The sequence below is a fragment of the Cibotium barometz genome, chromosome 17, assembly GCF_041138505.1.
Source record: "Cibotium barometz isolate CiBa-2024 chromosome 17, ASM4113850v1, whole genome shotgun sequence".
In the NCBI taxonomy this organism is placed as follows: Eukaryota; Viridiplantae; Streptophyta; class Polypodiopsida; order Cyatheales; family Cibotiaceae; genus Cibotium; species Cibotium barometz.
Window position 1 is genome coordinate 44831261 of NC_141062.1, and position 18129 is coordinate 44849389.

General features: G+C 42.9%; 1 protein-coding gene across 1 annotated transcript in view; it reads right to left on the reverse strand.

Annotated features, from left to right (window-relative positions):
* Positions 1–3112: 3112 nt before the first annotated feature.
* Positions 3113–18129, reverse strand: part of LOC147630056 (bifunctional bis(5'-adenosyl)-triphosphatase/adenylylsulfatase FHIT-like) — a 58870-nt gene continuing 43853 nt past the window's right edge. Inside the window, exons 2-5 of the mRNA XM_086811664.1 lie at positions 15982–16094; positions 15368–15512; positions 3650–3748; positions 3113–3547 (exon numbers count right to left, since the gene is read on the reverse strand). Coding sequence (XP_086667790.1) covers positions 3434–3547; positions 3650–3748; positions 15368–15512; positions 15982–16094 — 471 coding nt within the window. The 3' untranslated portion in view covers positions 3113–3433. The remainder of the gene's footprint in view (positions 3548–3649; positions 3749–15367; positions 15513–15981; positions 16095–18129) is intronic.

Genomic DNA, 18129 nt, shown 5'->3' on the forward strand with positions numbered 1-18129 from the left:
TAACTCCCTCTATTTCTCTCTCTAACTCGCTAAATCTCTCTCTCTCTCCCTGTCTCTCTCTCTCTCTCTCTTCAACTCTCTCAATCTCTTACTCTCTCTAACTGTCTCTTTTTCTCTCGAACTAGGCAACTCTCTCTGAATCTCTCGAACTGACCAACTCTCTCTCTCTCTCTCAGTGACACTCACTCTCTCTCTAATTCTCTGTTTCTAACTCTCCCTCTCTTACTCTCTATTTCTCTCAAGTTGACCAACTCTCTCTCTCTCTCTCTAACTCGCTCTTTTTACACTTCTCTAACTCTCTCTTTCATGCTTTCAATCTCTATTTCACTGCCCAATTCACTCTTGCTCTCTCTCTCTCTCTCTCTCTCTCTCTCTCTCTCTTGCTTTCTTTTTGTAACACCTCTCTCTCTCTTATGTAACCCTCTTAAATCCCAAATAAAATATATATTCCCAAAGAAACCAAACGAGCAATCGTTAATATTATGAACTAACAGGGCACCGAAATGATCTTTTCTGCTTTCAGTTAATTTTCTAAGAATATTTTCTGGCAATAGAACTGCATTTGAAAGGTTCTAATAGGGTCTAATTTTAGCATTTTATTAAAAAAACAATTTTCCACTTTCATTTTTTTCCCTTTTTTCTGTTTCTGTTTTTTTTAATCATGTTCGATTGTTGCTGCACACAACACCTTATCTCAAGAATGCCTCTGATCTCTCTCGATGTCTTTCTCATGAGTGTGAAGGAGCATGGGCATGGTTCTGCAAGCCACTTATGACTGTCTTCTCTCTCTACGTGTGACGAGCTCATAAGGGACCCTCTAACACAAGCTTTGCAACCCTCATATAAGCACTCCAATGTGGCCTGCTTCTGCTGCACACACCAGCAATGATGGCCTCCTCCTACCTGCTTCTCCACGTCTCGAAAGCCCAGAAATACTCCAATCAGTACCAAAAACAGCAAACCCTCAATCTCTGACGGTCTCCAAGCTTCAAGCCACTTGGGGCTCTGATACCATGTAGGCCGGAAAATGAGACAAATGCTGCCACGCCTTTTCTTTGCCTGTTGCAACCAAACGTTCTCTGTCTCTCTTGGAGCCCCACAACAGCCTAGGCGACTTCCTGTCTCACGCAAGGGGTGTGTGTGGAGGAGATTCAGAGGTTGTGGAGATGCATTTATGTCGGTTGTGAGGGGGCTTTATCGGAGCGCAAGCGGACCATGAGGGAGCAGAGGTGCCACGTCTGTAATATGGGTGCATACATGGCTGAAATTTGAAGGCCTAGTTAAATTTTCAAAATAGTGGCCTTTTGTGCCTCTTTTTGCAACCCTATAGAAGGCCTACTTTTGCAACCCTATTTTCTAAGAGGCTTTTTTCAGGAGGTTTGAAGGGCTTTGATGCTTTCTGGCGGCTTCCAATGAAAGCTTCAAATTTCAGCTCCTCATGCATATGCACTTGAAGCTACATTAAATGCCCCCCTTTATTAATTGATGCCTAAGATAGCATTTGGGTGAATATGTACCCAAGTGTACAAACACCTGCACTAAATGATGCCCAAGATAGCATCCGGGTGAATATGTACCAAGCAGCGCTCGAAAAAAACTATTTTCCCAAAACTTACAAAACCTTCATCTACAAATCTGAGAAATTATTAATAAATATTTTCATTAAAACTTGAAGATTTTTGTTCTATAAACTCTCAAAATTTATAGGTATTGATACCTTTAAATTTTAATTTTGAAGGTATGTTTAAATTTTTGAAGGTGCAATTACACTTTACTGGGGTTTTTTTCGCACATTGGTACCAAGATATACACTCAACAAACAACTGCACTACACAGATAGCATTTGGGTGATATGTACCAAGATGTAGACTCAACTAGCAAATACACTGCATGAGAGAAGAGCCTATTGAGCTTTACATACATAGCATCAAATAAGTTCACGAGACAAGAGCCCATTGAGCTTTACATATATAGCATCAAATAAGCCCATTGAGCTTTACATACATAGCATCAAATAAGTTCACAAGACAAGAGCCCATTGAGCTTTACATACATAGCATCAAATTTCACCTAAGGGGTTCAACAAGTTCCGATAGGATGGGTTTCAATCCTCCACTTTCAGCACTCATCATCTTTGTGTTCTCCTCTTTGTGTTCTCCTCTTTGGTTTCCAACTTTGGCCATGTTCGATGCTTCTAGAGCAAAGACTCGACTTAGATATGTGCAATGACAAGATGTAATGTGTGTTGTTCAACCTCATGATCTCGTGCAAGTGGTAGGTGCTCTTTGGGTTGATGTACCTTCTTTCCTCCTACCTTTGGTGGAAAGATTGAATATGGAGTGTTGGCACTCCATTTTCTTCTCCATCAATCACTAATGTATACTTACTTACACGTGATTGCAAGATTCAAAAGGAATTAGTATTCTTGCCTCAATAAAGAATGGTGATTTGCTTTCTCTTTGCTTTTTGGTCCTCCATACCTATATTCTTCATCATGATATATTCTACTTATGGTCGATTTTGTATGCTGCTCTAGATTCTTGGCCATAACTGGATTTGCAATCATAGCCATGCTACCCTTGAGATATAATTCACTAACTTCCTAGGCTTGCCCAAGCATTTAACTCTTATGGGGACATCTTCATCGTGGACCCATTGGTTACTTGTGCATATATATGTGGGGACTTCCATGGTCTCTTCCACTCTACACATGCAAGGAATGCTATTGAGCTACACTAGCCTTTTTCACTGCTCGATGCTCATTTGCAATTAAGACTTCTCCCAATCCACTTGCAATAGTATTTATTCCCTAAAAAAGAAAAGAGAAATAAGATTGATAGAATTGAAGAATTACATACCATGAAGAAGAATATGATCCAATTAAACCCATGACCTCAAAGAAACGAAGACATAACGAGGAGCCAATTTCTACAAGCACTCCAAAACGATTGTAAGCGGATAATTTTAAAAGTAGTTTAGGAGAATTCTATTGCACTTGAAAATAGTGTTTAGATCATTGACTTCAGATATTGCTTGCAACAAAAAAAAAAACAAACTAACTAAAGATGCATCCTTAGAGATAAGTGGAGACAATGGCTGCCAACACCAATGCTTTAACATGAAGTTTTTCTATTAGAGGTTACTCGCATGCTTCTAATAAGAGCTGCCCATGGATGTGCTTTGTGAATGAAGATTGCAAAGATAATGGCATCTCAAAAATGGCAAATTTCTTATGAAAAAAATGATGCTATAGAATGGTTTGCCAATGAAAGTTACCACTTGCTCATGATGCCTGTGTAAGGTACCACAATAAGGCTCATCCATATGGTGCCCATGCTATAAATGTTACCACGTCTTTATGTCACTTGATGATGAACATACCATAATTATGACCACCACTCATCCTTGAAATTTTGTCAATAGAGCTCCTCCTTCAAAACAGCTTCCGCAGCTCAGTTGCCTCTGCTACCATCTCTTCTCTCTCACGATCTTTCTTTTCCTCTTCCGAGTCCAATCGCTTCTTCAATTCTCTCTCCTTTCTATCCAACTGAAAAAGCAGTTTTATACACACAAGCATTCTGTAACAATGAGCACGTCAAATGCCATGACAAACTCAAAACATTAGTCTGTGCCGAGCCCCATTGCATACCTCATCGTAAACCTCATCCATAATTTCGAAGTCACCTGCCTTTCTTGGCAAAATGTGTACGTGAACATGGGGCACCGTTTGCCCTGCATGGATACCATCCTGCAGTGTACTCGTTTCACCGTAACAGACCACCAGTCAGTAAACAAATGAGAACAATCACATCTTGTCATGTGTCATGGCATAGTGAAGAAAGAACAAGCCAGAGTTATCAGGTCATTGGTCAATGACTCACTCCCGTACAGAGATCACTTTCTCAAGCTGACTCATCAGGAAGCACTTATCTGAATGCCAGGATACTTAGGGTTCGTTGAGCACATGCATTAAGAATTTCTATGGAGCAGCTCCGTGTTTCACCACATAGCTTACATGTAGAGAAGGCCAAGAGGTGCACCTCACAAGAGAGAGCAAGCACCTCCAAATACACATGGTATGTATGGAAGGTGGAGCCTACAGAGCATCCTTTACTCCATTGTTCACCATACTACGAGATTCGAGGGCACTATCATTGTCTGTTCACAAAGGGGTTGGGTCTTCTATGCAGAATCAGAGTCTGAGAACTATAGATGTGTGGCTCTCTACTTGCATGAGATTCATGGGCATACAAAAAAGACCGTCAAAATGCTTTCCCAGTATTTTTGACATAAAACAGTCATTTAAAAACAGGTCATAAATACAGTTCCTATAACGAACTCTCGTCTTTCCACATTGTTCCACATCAATCCACATTACTTAATCCACATCCATTTCATATGTGTACCCATTTTCATCCAATCACATCATTTTCCATCTCATCACATCAGATTCATTCACATCACATATCATCCATTCGCATCCAATATCATTCATTCACATTCTGATTCACATGACATTACATCTTATTCATTCACATTCCGATTCACATCACATTACATCTCATCCATTCACTCACATCGACATCACATCCTCATTCACTCTTCCATTCTCCATCTCTTCCCTATGACCCCACTCCACCTCATTCTCCCACAATTCTTTCTCCACACTATTTTGAGCCATTTGCCACTCCTCCCTTACACCTTGCCCATGCGGTTGTCACTTCACCCTCAAGCGCCGCCCATGAGGTCTTAGTCACATACCTATGGTTATGGTTCAGTCTCAAGATACGTAGACTTTTGTGTACTTAGTGGTAAGAGGGAAGGTCTTTTTATTTTTTTATTATTCTTATTTTTTAAAATAGTAAATAAAGATGAAGAGTGATAAGGCATCAACCCATGGAGACCAAGGCAATGGCGAAAACCTATCAGAGACCTCCGCTAAGAGCCTTTTTATATGAGTTCTTTTAGTTTCTTAGTCATTTCCATGGCACGTGGAACTTTTGTACTACTTTTAGTTTAATAGACCCATTGCGTCTTTTAAAGATGGTATAGATGGTATCATATTTCTCTCACACACCACCAATTGTGGTCGAGTAACATGGCTTTCAAATGGACCGCTTCCTCCCTTTGAGTATAGCCTGCACTCCCCTTTCTTGATCTCTCACTGCACGACATCAACTGCATCATCTGCCTAGATCTGACCCAACTTCATATAGACAGGACATGGATACCCCACATCGAGCTATCCCCGAAGCTCCAGTCTTACAGAGAGCATTTCTTGAGGGTCACTAGACATGGATTCATTGAGAGGCCTAGTTTTCTAAACAAACACGTCCCACACCTTGAGAATCACCATTGGTGAGCTGAGGATGTCATCTCATTGCCTTCGGATTGAGAAGGGGAGAGCAAAGGGCATCCCATGGGACAACGATTCTGCAGGCTATGTATCACGGGGAACCCGGGAGAGAAGAGTCAGAGGAGCATTACATACTTAGATGCCCAATCTACTATGAGATACGCTACCATCGTCCATTTAGGGAGGGGTTCCGTCCCTATCACAGGTGATGCATTACATAGATCAAAGATATTTGGGACAATACCTAATAGAGATGAGGCACCACAGGGACAGACTATAGAGACAGCAGCCCGAGAGGTAGGATACCACAAAAATCCAAGAAAATGAAGACACACTTTCCAATCAAGTCCCTAAAAACACGCATCATCACGCGCTTTAATGTCACCAGGGCGTTTGTCCGACCAAAGGGCATGACCACAAACTCGTAGTGGGCCCGTCCAATCTAGAATGTTGACGTGGGGATGTCACCATCCACATTCCGTACCTGATGGTATCCACAACTTTAAAAACACCTTGGTTCCATGCAGCCTCTCTAAGATGTAGTCAATCTGAGGCATTGGAAACTTACTCTTGACTGTCAGCTTATTCAAAGTGCAATAATCGACACAAAGTCTACAAGATCCATCCTTCTTAACAAAAGGATCGATGCTGCAAAAGGAGACACACTAGAAAGTATGAAACCCACTTGCAACAATTCTTGGAGTAGGTGATCCAACTCTGATTCCATAGCCTTTAGAGAAACTAAGGAGATATATATCTGTGATCCTCCAATCTAGATGAGGAGAGCTTGGGAGGGAGCCGAAGAACTACTAGAGGCCTCCAGGGGAGTTTGTGTGGGAGCCACGCTTGCCACAAAAGTTGTCGAGGCTAGGGTTGTGGTCTGGGCACGGGGTTTCTAAGAGCATGCCCTAGAAGTATGCCCTAATGTATGACAATAGAAGCATCACCCCTTCTTTTTATACTAGTTGAGCTTACCACCAGTCTTGCTTGAGCTATCTGGTATGGAGTAAGTTTAGGCGCATAGATCGAGTTCTTACAGCCAGAGGCTCATGTGCTCTATCCTAGGGAAGACCCCGATTGGTTCTGGTGCTTGCCACTTGCAATAGTTGCCTTGGACAATGTGGGCTTGGAAGTCTTGGGCTTTCCACTGTTGTACTTCATTTCGACACTTTGTGCGAGTGTGAATGCCTGTTCAAAAGTCGATGGTTCAAACATACACACATCCCATTGGATTTGTGTGTCTAAACCATGAAGCAATTGCCTCTCTCATTCTCCTCAAATTTGCTCAACTGTAAAGCTAGGTGAGTGACTTTGTTAGCAAACTAGAGAACAGGCTACGCGTTCTGGTGCAATCTCCTGAACTCGTCCTCAAACCGCTCAAGATAATGAGGTAAAAACCACTTCTCGAGGTCAGTGACAAACTCGTCCCATACATACGCGGCAACCCCACAACGAGAATTGGCCTAGGTCTGATCAGTCCACCAAGAAATGGCCTCACCCTCAATGTAGCAACTAGCTAACACGACTTTATTCACATCCGACTTTCTACCCGCAGCAAAATACGCTTCAAACTGATGAATCCAAGAATACAAAGTAGTGGGGTCGAGTTTTACCATTATGCTTACTGAAGTTCATCTTCTCATGAAGATGAGTTGACAAAGTCGCCGGTACTATCCTTGCATCGAGAGCTGCAAGGAATCGCTCATGTTCCACATGTCGCCTTTGGTCCTCTTGCACGGCGGCACGAGCTGCTACTTTACGGTCTGCCTGCATCCAAAGCTCAAGTGCTCGTATATGCAATTCAAGTGGAGAACGGGCCTGCTACATTCACCCCTCAATGGAGTGTCAAGATAGGAATTTGGGTAGGGATCTAGGTGAGAACTAGTGAGAGGGGGGAAGGATGAATGCAGGAAGAAGAGGTTGTAATCGCTACTTCAGGGCCTGGATCATGGCTTTCTACTGAAGCAATTGATCTCCCTATTGCTTCATGAGATTCATGAAATTCTCGGGCATCGCTTGCATCTGGTCCCCAATGAGAGCATTGCTCCGTGATGCAATTGTTTCAGTAGAGGGAACAGTCTCTTCCTGGATATGGGTGAAACCAACCGTCCTTTGAGAGACAAGAGTGACACTAGAATGAGGAGTGCTTTTGGGCATCTATAAACCAACCACACAAGTGAAAAAAAAAATCTTTTTTTCTTGCCTGAATTTCCTTGCCAAAAGGCAAAGCTCTAATACCGTTGTGACATGTAGGAGCATACAGATGAGGATTATACTTTGATAAATACTTTCAACCCCTTTGTTCTTGATGATGTATAGCACAATGTACTGAAAGTAAGTAAGAGTGCAGAGAGAGAAGCGAGAGAATAAATAGTGTTGGGTCCCAAATACCCTCTCAAGGCCCCCCACAACGTATGGTGTTTTGCTTTATTGAATGAGTAGACTGACAGACTGCTGGCTGTAAATAACCAGGACTGAACTGACTTGGATACCTTCACTTGGCTGAGATTGCTTACAGCTTGAGGATGACCCCTTGATCTACACTTTCCACCTTGCCTTTAGCTCCTTGGCTGTCTCAGCCCTTGGACCTTGGCTCTTGCAGAGAATATGAGATGAGTGATGCAAAAGGCTGAACATCGCTTATATAGGCCCTTCATATGCTGGTCGGTTCACCCTGCTCGGCCTGCTCACGACAAGGTAAAATAGCATTTACTTGTCGTCACTTCACACTCGTGAATCTAGGCAGCCTTTGCTGCTGGCTGACAGGGTTCTTTGCTGGCTGCCAAGGCCTCATGGGTTATTTTTACAGCAAGGTGGCCTTACAAAGGACACAGGAGATTATTGATCATGAAGGGGCTTAAGTAATAGAAAACCCTTGAGTGACCATTGAAAAATGGCTATAATCAAGTGGAAACCTTGAGGTGCGTGTTTGGCAAGAGGGAAGCTAGCCTGCACACACACACACACACAACCTCAAGCACAGATGAAACATGAGAGTGCTGGAAAAGATGTACTCAATAATGATATGAAATGAAAGTACAAGTAAGTACTAAAAGGCCTAGGGCAAAGTGCCCAACACACATAAGTGTGTTCACACGGGGAAAAAACCTGTGTCCAATCAGGGAAAAAGTGCCCGTGAGTAAGCTGGGTTCACACCTGAACTAGCCGGGAGTGGACATGACCAACAAACCCCCCTCAAGTGAATGGTGTGAACGGGTAGCAACAGGGTGATAAAGCTGTGAATGCTTCCCTGCACTATGCTCCACAGTAAGAGTGAACTGCAGTGCCAATGGAAAAAGCAAGCACTATATGACGGGGAAAAGGAGAATCCCTAATGTCATAGTGCTAATGCTAGAGCACAGTAGTACAAAAATGCATCACCAAAAATGCATGGAAAAGATCATGTGGACAACTGCATCAAATCAAGAGGCATCGCATAATACCCCCCTGAAGGCAAGTACCAAATGCCAAGCTGAACTGCATGTAATCCACATCAATGCTCTGTAACTGCACCAGTGATAAGCATAAGAAGAGGTAGCAGATATACGCATGTGTAAAGGCAACAGGATTTTGAAGTCATGCCTGTGAGACATGCAATGTAAGCTGCAAAAGTGAAACTCATCAATAGAGGATCCGATGAGGAAAAAAATCAGCAATGGTAGGGCTGATAAAAGTAAAAAGTTAGCAATGGGGAAAGCTGAAAATGGGGAGAAAAAGTGGGGGCTCGAGACGGGCATCAGCCAATGCTATGAGAGGATAGGTAAACTCTCAGCGATGCCATGATCAGTGGCATGTATGTAAAGATGCATAATCCCACAATGAATAATATACATGTGACATGTCAAAACCATGAGAGCAAGCCAACACAAGCCAAGTGTGTAAAAGGCACTCCCAGTAAACATCACATGTGAGAAAATGACAATGTCAACACTGTAGAAACAATCCCGCTGCAAGGGAAAACAGCATAAAAGGCATCTCCAGTAGACATCACATAAGAGAAAGCATCTAGCATAGACCAGCATAGTGGTCAACAAGCATAAGTGACCATGAGGCATTACCAACTGCATGTGGGCAAGTAGAATCCCCCCCTGAAATGCATCTGCCAGACAATGCATACCATGGAGTACAGACTATAAAGCATAGTCATCAAAAGCAATGGCATCAGAAGACATCTCTGCAGGCAATGAAGATGTAAGTGTCAAGGCTGACACGTGTAGCCAAATTGGCCTAATCTGCACCTGTGGAAGAAGATGCCAGCTTCTTCTTTTTTTCACTCTCAATACGCTTCCTGCATTCCTCTATGGTGTGCCCTGTTTTCCTGCAATAGTTACAGCGCTTTTTCTTTTTAGGCTTGTCCTCTGTCTTGGGAGGATTCGATGGGCTAGGTTTAGGCCCAGATCTATTCCCACGAAAAGGAGCAGCCATTGCTGACTCAACAGACATCATGTTGTTCCTGTTGGAACGAGATTGCTCTTCACTGAGCAAGAGAGTCACAAGGTTGTCAAAAGTGACCGCATTAGGTGCATTGCCAGCCAACAACCGCAAAGTGGTACCAAATGTCTGATAAGAGTCAGGCAAGTTGCGCAAAACTATCTGAACAAGATAGCTATCTGTCAAAACCTCATCAATGTTAATGAGCTGCTCTCGTAGGTCCTTCACATGCGTAAGGTACTGATCAATAGAGTCACCTTCAAGCATGCGGTCATTCTCAAGCTTGCCCCAAAGGTAAGCCACATGAGCCTCATTGCGACCTAAATACAATGCCGCCAAGGTATCCCAAGCACCCTTTGCAGTGGTGCAAAATCGAATGTGCGGAATGATATGCCTGCGGCACGAGAGAGCAATCAATGCATGGGCCTGAGCATCCCTAGCATCCCAAGTACGCTGCTGTTGAGTAGGAGGAAGACGAGGAGGTGAACCTGCAGAAGGATGAGCGGGAATCACTTCACCTTCCGCTGGAGCAGGTGCAAGAGGACGCTCCTCAGTGCCATCCACATACAACCATACATTTTTGGCAACCAAAACATGACGCATCATATAAGCCCACATAGGGTAGTTGTCCCCATTGAGCTTGTCCTCTTGAGATAGCATTCCAAAGAGGTCATTATTACTGTTGGCCATGATAGGACAGCAAATCTGTCACAAGTCACCACGAGTATGCAATGTCCAGCAAAACCGTAAGAATACGGGAGATAAATAGCAGGATAACCAATGGACTGAAAGGGAACTCCCACTAGGAGAAATATATATGCATGTCCCAAAACTACAAGTGTACTGCACGATGATGCAAATCTGTCAAAGTGTCCACAATGGCATACATATACTGCAACAAACCACAAATGTATACATGTGCCTGTTGAAATATACAAGTGAATAGGGTGTGTGTGGGAACAAGCTCTTGGATAGAGGCTGTAAAAGAGGAGATGTAATTGTGAAAGAACCTGTGAAAAGGTTAGAAGAATCTACTGGGAGAGAATAATGGGTAGCATGAGGGAATTTAGGAGTGTGGAGTTATTCTGGGAGATAATCAGGGAAAAGAGAAGAGGTGGAGAGAATCAGGCAAAAGGTGGAGATATTCTGGGAGTGAATCATGGAGAAATCAATGTGATTAGATGCTTGATGTAAACTCTATAAATTGAGACATAGCCCTAATGAGAATTTGCTGGTTTTTGAGTATCCATGCCTACATTAATCTATCTGCTAATTATTCACTAATTACGTCTTAATCATTTCTTAATCACTTTGTTAATTATGTTGATTCTAGTGTTTGATCCACCATAGCTCATCATTTTGCTCAAATTTCAACATGGTATCAGAGCCATGCCTAGAATCAACCAGATTTATGAGCCCATTAGTGGATTAATCAAGATTAGTAGGTAATTAGCAAAAAAAATCAGTTTTTAGTGAGTTTTTCATCTTCCCCTTCACCCCCAGCCAGTGGAGGGTCTCTAGCATCTAGCACACTCAAAATTAGGGCAAGCCCTTCTAGCATATGGTAGCCACTTCAAAGCTCTTCAATCCTATCCAAACAAAAGCGTAAACCGTCAAGCGATGAGGGAGAAATCGCTGTTTTGCTGGGCGCCGTTTTTCTGAGCTATTTTTGACATTACTCCTTGCTCAAATCAAATTGCTTCAATTCCTCCTAGCTCAAGGTGTAATCAAGCATGCTCTACAAGCTGGTGAAGACAGAAATCAATTTCATCAAGTCTTCAGTGAGATCCAAGCTCTTCATCAAATCTGCGGGTGACTTTGGTAAAACAAAGATTAAGCTTTCATTATTTGGTCAAATCTTGTGTTTCTTGGCTTAATCCTCTACTAGACTCATTGCTATTGATGCCTTTGAAAGCATTTGAGCTCATTTGAAGTGGAAGGCACCAGATCTGAGCTCCCCGCATACTCTGTTTTCTGCACACAAACCAGAGCATTAATTTACTAATCAGTGATTAATCAGTGCTAATCATTGTATTTTGGTGCAATTGAGGGTTTAAATTAACCATTAGGTATCTGATACAGATCCCTATAACTTCAGATTTCAAATCGGAGTTGGTTTGATACTCCAACCATCCAGTACAAATTGGTTACCCTTAATTTAATGTAATTTCTGGTAAAATTGTGCTGATAAAATTGTGAAAAACATCATTTTGCATTCAACCCTTGGTTAATGCCTGTAAATCTCACTCAAATTCAAGATTATTCACAGCCAGAGTTGCATTTGGAATGTGCATGAGAATGAATGCTATACGCATTATGTATTGGGCACATTGCATCAGTGTAAAAATGGAAACAGACACTGCCCTTGTCCAGAATAAGGCAAGAGGTAAGACCTCCCACATAAATTTGGGTTTGCATTGCATAATGATACAAAATAAACATAAAAAGCCCAAAGGAACTGTCAGCAAAACATTGAAACATGTTGCTCACATGGAGCAAAATGACCTGATGGACGAGCTCATGGCCCCAGCCATGAAAGAAGAAGAATATCTCTTCCCAAGAAGAGGATCCACACCGAGAAGAAGATCTGAAGGAAGACATGGACACGAGAAGAGAAGCTGCCACGAGAAGAGAAGCTGCCCCAAGAAGACTGAAAGAAGAGACGGACGCGTGGAGAGAAGCTGCCACAACAAGAAGACTGAAGACAAGAGAAGATGTGAGGCTCCAAAGAGTGAGGAGCCATGTAAAAATCTCTGAGAGAGAGAGAGAGAGAGAGAGACCCCACAACCCAATGTAACCTGCCCCAATAAAGTAAAATCACCTCTGAGCCACCGATAATGTAGGCTACGTGGTAGATGTATGTGTGAGCACTTTAGTCAAGGTCGCGGGCACTTATAGTAGCCTTGGACACATTGAGAGAGAGAGTGTCAAGGACTATGGAGTTTAGGGACTTGAGGCGCTGGTCGCGGACTGTCAAGTAAGAAAGAAACTTGATACAGGATCCAGGTGTGCTGAGATAACTTGAGGGGAGGAGTAGACACTGGTCATGGACTATCAAGTAAAGGGAGGCAAACTTGGTATAGGGTCTAGGTGTGTTAGGATTATTCACTTGAGGGGAGGTGTTGAAATATACAAGTGAATAGGATGTGTGTGGGAACAAGCTCTTGGATAGAGGCTGTAAAAGAGGAGATGTAATTGTGAAAGAACCTGTGAAAAGGTTAGAAGAATCTACTGGGAGAGAATAATGGGTAGCATGAGGGAATTTAGGAGTGTGGAGTTATTCTGGGAGATAATCAGGGAAAAGAGAAGAGGTGGAGAGAATCAGGCAAAAGGTGGAGATATTCTGGGAGTGAATCATGGAGAAATCAATGTGATTAGATGCTTGATGTAAACTCTATAAATTGAGGCATAGCCCTAATGAGAATTTGCTGGTTTTTGAGTATCCATGCCTACATTAATCTATCTGCTAATTATTCACTAATTACGTCTTAATCATTTCTTAATCACTTTGTTAATTATGTTGATTCTAGTGTTTGATCCACCATAGCTCATCATTTTGCTCAAATTTCAACAATGCCGTGAAAAACACAATCAGCTGACACTTGTAAGAGCTGCAAGTGCTCAAATCCTGGAGATCAAATGTAAATTGGTCGAATGCTCCAAAAATGGGCTCAATGTAGAAAAGCCCTAATTTTTAGGCAACCAATTAGACCACATCTGAACCGGATCTGCACCTGTAAATCTGCTAATGCGATTGTCACCTGTACCAAGTACTGCAATGCCCAAAAATTGAAAAAAATGCCCCAATGCCAACCAGATGTGTGCCTGTAATACCCAAAAATTTGGAGGAAATGCCCCAATGCCAACCAAATGTTCCTGTAGTACCCAAAAATTTGGGGAAAATGCTCCAATGGCAACCAAATGTGCCTGCAATGCCCAAAAATTTGGGGAAAATGCTCCTTTGCCAACCAAATGTGCCTGCAATACCCAAAATTGCCTGCAAATAGTGCCAATTTCTACAAAATCCCCAAATTTCTAGTGCAATTATGCACCAAATCTGCTGAAATCAATGCCAATGTGTGCCAATGTTGCAATTGCAAGCTCAATGGTGCAAAGCCCCAAATTTCATCAGGCAATTTGTGCAATTTCACGTCAAAAATTTGCAATTTTGAGCCCAATGTTGAAAAGCCCCAAAAATAATGTTGTGTATTTAGCAATTTTTGAGTATTTGAAAAAAAATTTGCAAAAATAGCCCAAATTGTGAGCAGCTACAATCGTGCAGGTAGATCTGAGGGGCATGCAGTAATGACAGATCTGAGGCAAGAGCGTGCAGATCTGAAGCGGCAGTATAGGGCGGTGCTAGCTAGGCGAAATGGTCGGTGTAGTGTACGGGCTGCAGAGCAGGCGATGACGGGTACAGTCGGCGCACACAGAGGGCAGATCTGTGAAGGCGGCGCTGGCGGCGGCGATGGCGGGCAAGGGTGAAATCGATGGCAGCAATGGCGGCGACGGCGGGCAAGCGGCGCAGATCTATGAGATTTGGGCGCAGGCGGCTACTGTACCGTCGACGACGATGCGGACCTAACCGGCTGCGAACTACAACGGACCTAAAGGCAGCTACAGCTCACGACGGTGGCGGCGGCTGTGAGGGCGACAGCAGAGGCGGTAGCAGGGCAGCAGTGTACGGTACAGGTGGCATCGTACAACAGCAGGTCGTGAGCAGCTGGGCAGTACACGTCGGGAACAGCAAGGGAGAGAAGAACACGATTGTTTTTTTTTTTAATAATAAGAGAGTGTGGTGTTTAAAGTGTGCAATAGGCTGCAGCAAGGGGCAAACCCTAACCCTAATGTTTGCGAGCAACAGGGTGTAACCCTAACCCTAACCAGGCTCTGATACCAATGTTGGGTAGGAGGGAAGCTAGCCTGCACACACACACACACACAACCTCAAGCACAGAGAAACGTGAGAGTGCTGGAAAAGATGTACTCAATAATGATATGAAATGAAAGTACAAGTGAGTACTAAAAGGCCTAGGGCAAAGTGCCCAACACACATAAGTGTGTTCACAGGGAAAAAGTGTCGTGAGTAAGCTGGGTTCACACCTAAACTAGCCGAGAGTGGACATGACCAACAGTGCATGCCATTGACCTAGTTTAGAAAGGATATTTTTGGAAGGCCCAAGTCTAGCATGGCCTGTCTCATGCCCACTTTCAGCATGTTCATTGGCTGACTATACAAGCCAAGATTGATAATGACATACGAACCTTTACTAATCTCTATAAGCTTGTTGATCCTTTAACATGCACCACTCCAATGACACTTTGAAAAGAGTAACGTGTCAGTATTAATGCTTTCTCACTTCATTTATGCCCAGAAGCTCAAGCCTGAACCACCCAAGTTTCATTAGGCACACTCTTTGTGTGTATGTACCAACTTTATGTCAAGAGACCATGAATCCAGTTCCATACATAAGAATGAAAAGAGACACTAGAGACAGTGAAGGGGCTACAAAGTACTTGTACAAACATTACAAAGGTGAAAAAAATAAAAAAAAAGCACATAAAAACAATGAAGGATACCTGAATCCCAAATGTCAGAGAACTTCCACTAAAATGAGGCTCTAACTTCGTACCAATGCGCTTCGCAGTGAGCCATAAATCAGTCACTTCCTCATCAGTCAAGTCCAAAAAGCGAGGCACCACTCGCTTTGAGCTAACAAGCACATGTATGCTAAGTCAAGGATATGCTCACAAAAGCAATTGCACAAATGAAGAAGAATGTCATCCTATATCATAATATCAATGAACTTCAAGACCTTAATGTAACATGATAAGTAAAAAAACAGGCATCCAAAATCAGATACAACTCTCCCCCCCCCCTCTCTCTCTCTCTCTCTCTCTCTCTCTCTCTCTCTCACACACACACACACACACTTTTTTAGCATAACTAGCCTCGCACACAAATATTTAGTATATTATCAGCTCCATGATATTAAGAAAAGAGACCATCTTTCCCAGAGAAAATAAGAAGGATATGACCTGCAAAGCACACAATCTCACCAATCAGACTCTAAAACATCACCCATATTTTGGTATCAAAACATCAGAAAAGGAAGATGTGCATTTTAGAATGAAAATCCATCATTAAGGAAACTTTAGCAGCAAAGACAAACAGTATGGATGGTATTAAAGACTGACCTGGAACAACAGGCCTTAAATTCACAAAGGCAAAAGAATGTTTGGTTGTGAGGAAAACTTCGTCAATTCCAATTTTATAAGGCCCGAACATGAAGTGATCTTGTCCTTCCTGTTCCATTCAATTTACAAAAAAACAAAAAATGTATGCACGGAGTCTTTCACAACGGACTACATATCATAGGATTTAGAAAAAAAGATTAATGAGACAGTGGGTTAGCCTCTCAGCTTGCTGCCTGAACCCGGCACCCAATGAAAATCCAATCTTTTGGGCCTTTCAAGCATTTTCACAAACTCAGCCCCTGGCAAGGCCTTTCAAGCATTTTCACGAACTCAGCCCCTGGCAAGGCCTTGGTGCTTGGCCAGGGCCGCTTTAAAGCTGTCCATAAGCTGCAAATGCCAAAGGCTCTCCAAAAGCGTGCCCACACTTACACTCTTGCTTGTACACCTTGTCCATGATGATGTTGCTGCCCAAGTTCTGTTGTCTACACACTGTTCTTCTTTTCTGTTAACCACTTTGTAGGTTAAGATGGTTTCATCTGCCCGACCTAACCTAAGGCACTTTGCCATCTTACCCACTCGAACAGGCACTTATCTTTTGTAAGACGATGCTAGAACATATAAAGTAGCCTTACCTTGAGCTTAATGTCAAATATGGAAAGCCTAAGGACTTTGTGCACTTACTTACTTGAGACTAGCAATAGTGGACGGGCCATTTTTAAGTTTGGTCGGCCTAGTGTGAAAACTAGTCACTTGTATATAAGTCAATTTTGACACTAAGCAATACATGTTCATTCCCTTACAATCGAAAACTTTCTCTTCTCTATTCTTGCTTGCATGTATGGTATTGGATTCTTGCATGCTAGATGGTTGCTTGCTTGAATAGGTTTTCTTGTAAGTTGCTCCCTCTTATTAGCTTCTTCTTCCTCAGCCTTTTGTGAAAGAGAACCACTACAAAGGCTATCTCTTCTTGCCTCCATCTAGGCATAGAGAGCTCTTCCTAATCATGTCTTATAGAATATCATTAGACTAAGGAGTCCTCACACTATCACTCATGCAAATTAACACACATCTCGAGCGGGCTGTCCCATGCTACCTTGCACACTGAATGTTATATGCTTGTAGAAGCGTCACTAGATTAAAACTAATTAAACATTGATTAAACTGTATGATTTAATTACTTGACTACAAGTACGTAAGAAAATACACTAAACAAAGCTTGGTCGCAAGACGAAGAACTTGAAGCAAGAGATATGAAGAAGAATGCTAAATTACTATTGTAAACCAAAGTTACAAACCGATGGCATTTGCCCACCCATTAGCACTCCAACAAGGAGCTTTGATGGTGATCTAGGTAGACTTTGGATAGAGGATGTCATGCGCATACAAGGGCGCACAACAAAGACCTATGGTCTTATTGCATCTTCCAAGCCCATCTGAGGTCGGTCCAAGGTTGTCTCGGAGGCCGGACGAGCCCCACAACCCAACAACAAGGTGTCTTGGAAGATCTCCTTCTACCCAAGAGTGTGGCTAATCGGCCTGCACTAACATGCATCCTACTTCGCATGGTGCCAAGTCTACAAATGACCCAGGCACACATGGCCAACACCCAGTGTCTAAACTAGGGATTGGTGGGTTCCATAGTGTTCAACAAAACGGCTACTTCTCGTAGAGAGAGGCTTACAAAATAGGGCGACCGGTCACCTGCACAGTGACAGAGACGAGGGTAGGGCATTGATGTAAAGTCCTTCCCAAAATCTGCCCTAAACACAATTGAAAACTAAGGTTAGTACTAAACCAAATCATGAGGTAGTAGGCTAGCTCACCTCCCAACCACGACCGGCATCCATCAATCTCCCCCAAGCTCCTGCACAATCCCATAGGCCCATGTGTCACATGCATCCCACACTTGAATACCATGTGGACATATTTGAACAAAAGGTACAGAACCTGGAGTGGAAACTCGTCCCATGTGAGGCCCAGTCCAGGACGAGTCAGCCACGGTTCCACTCTAAGCGTCCAACATCAAGTGTACCAATCCCATACATGGTCTTGGTCAGGTGTGCATTGTCCTGCACCAAATCATGAGGTAGTAGGCTAGCTCACCTCCCAACCATGAACGGCATCCATCAATCTCCCCCAAGCTC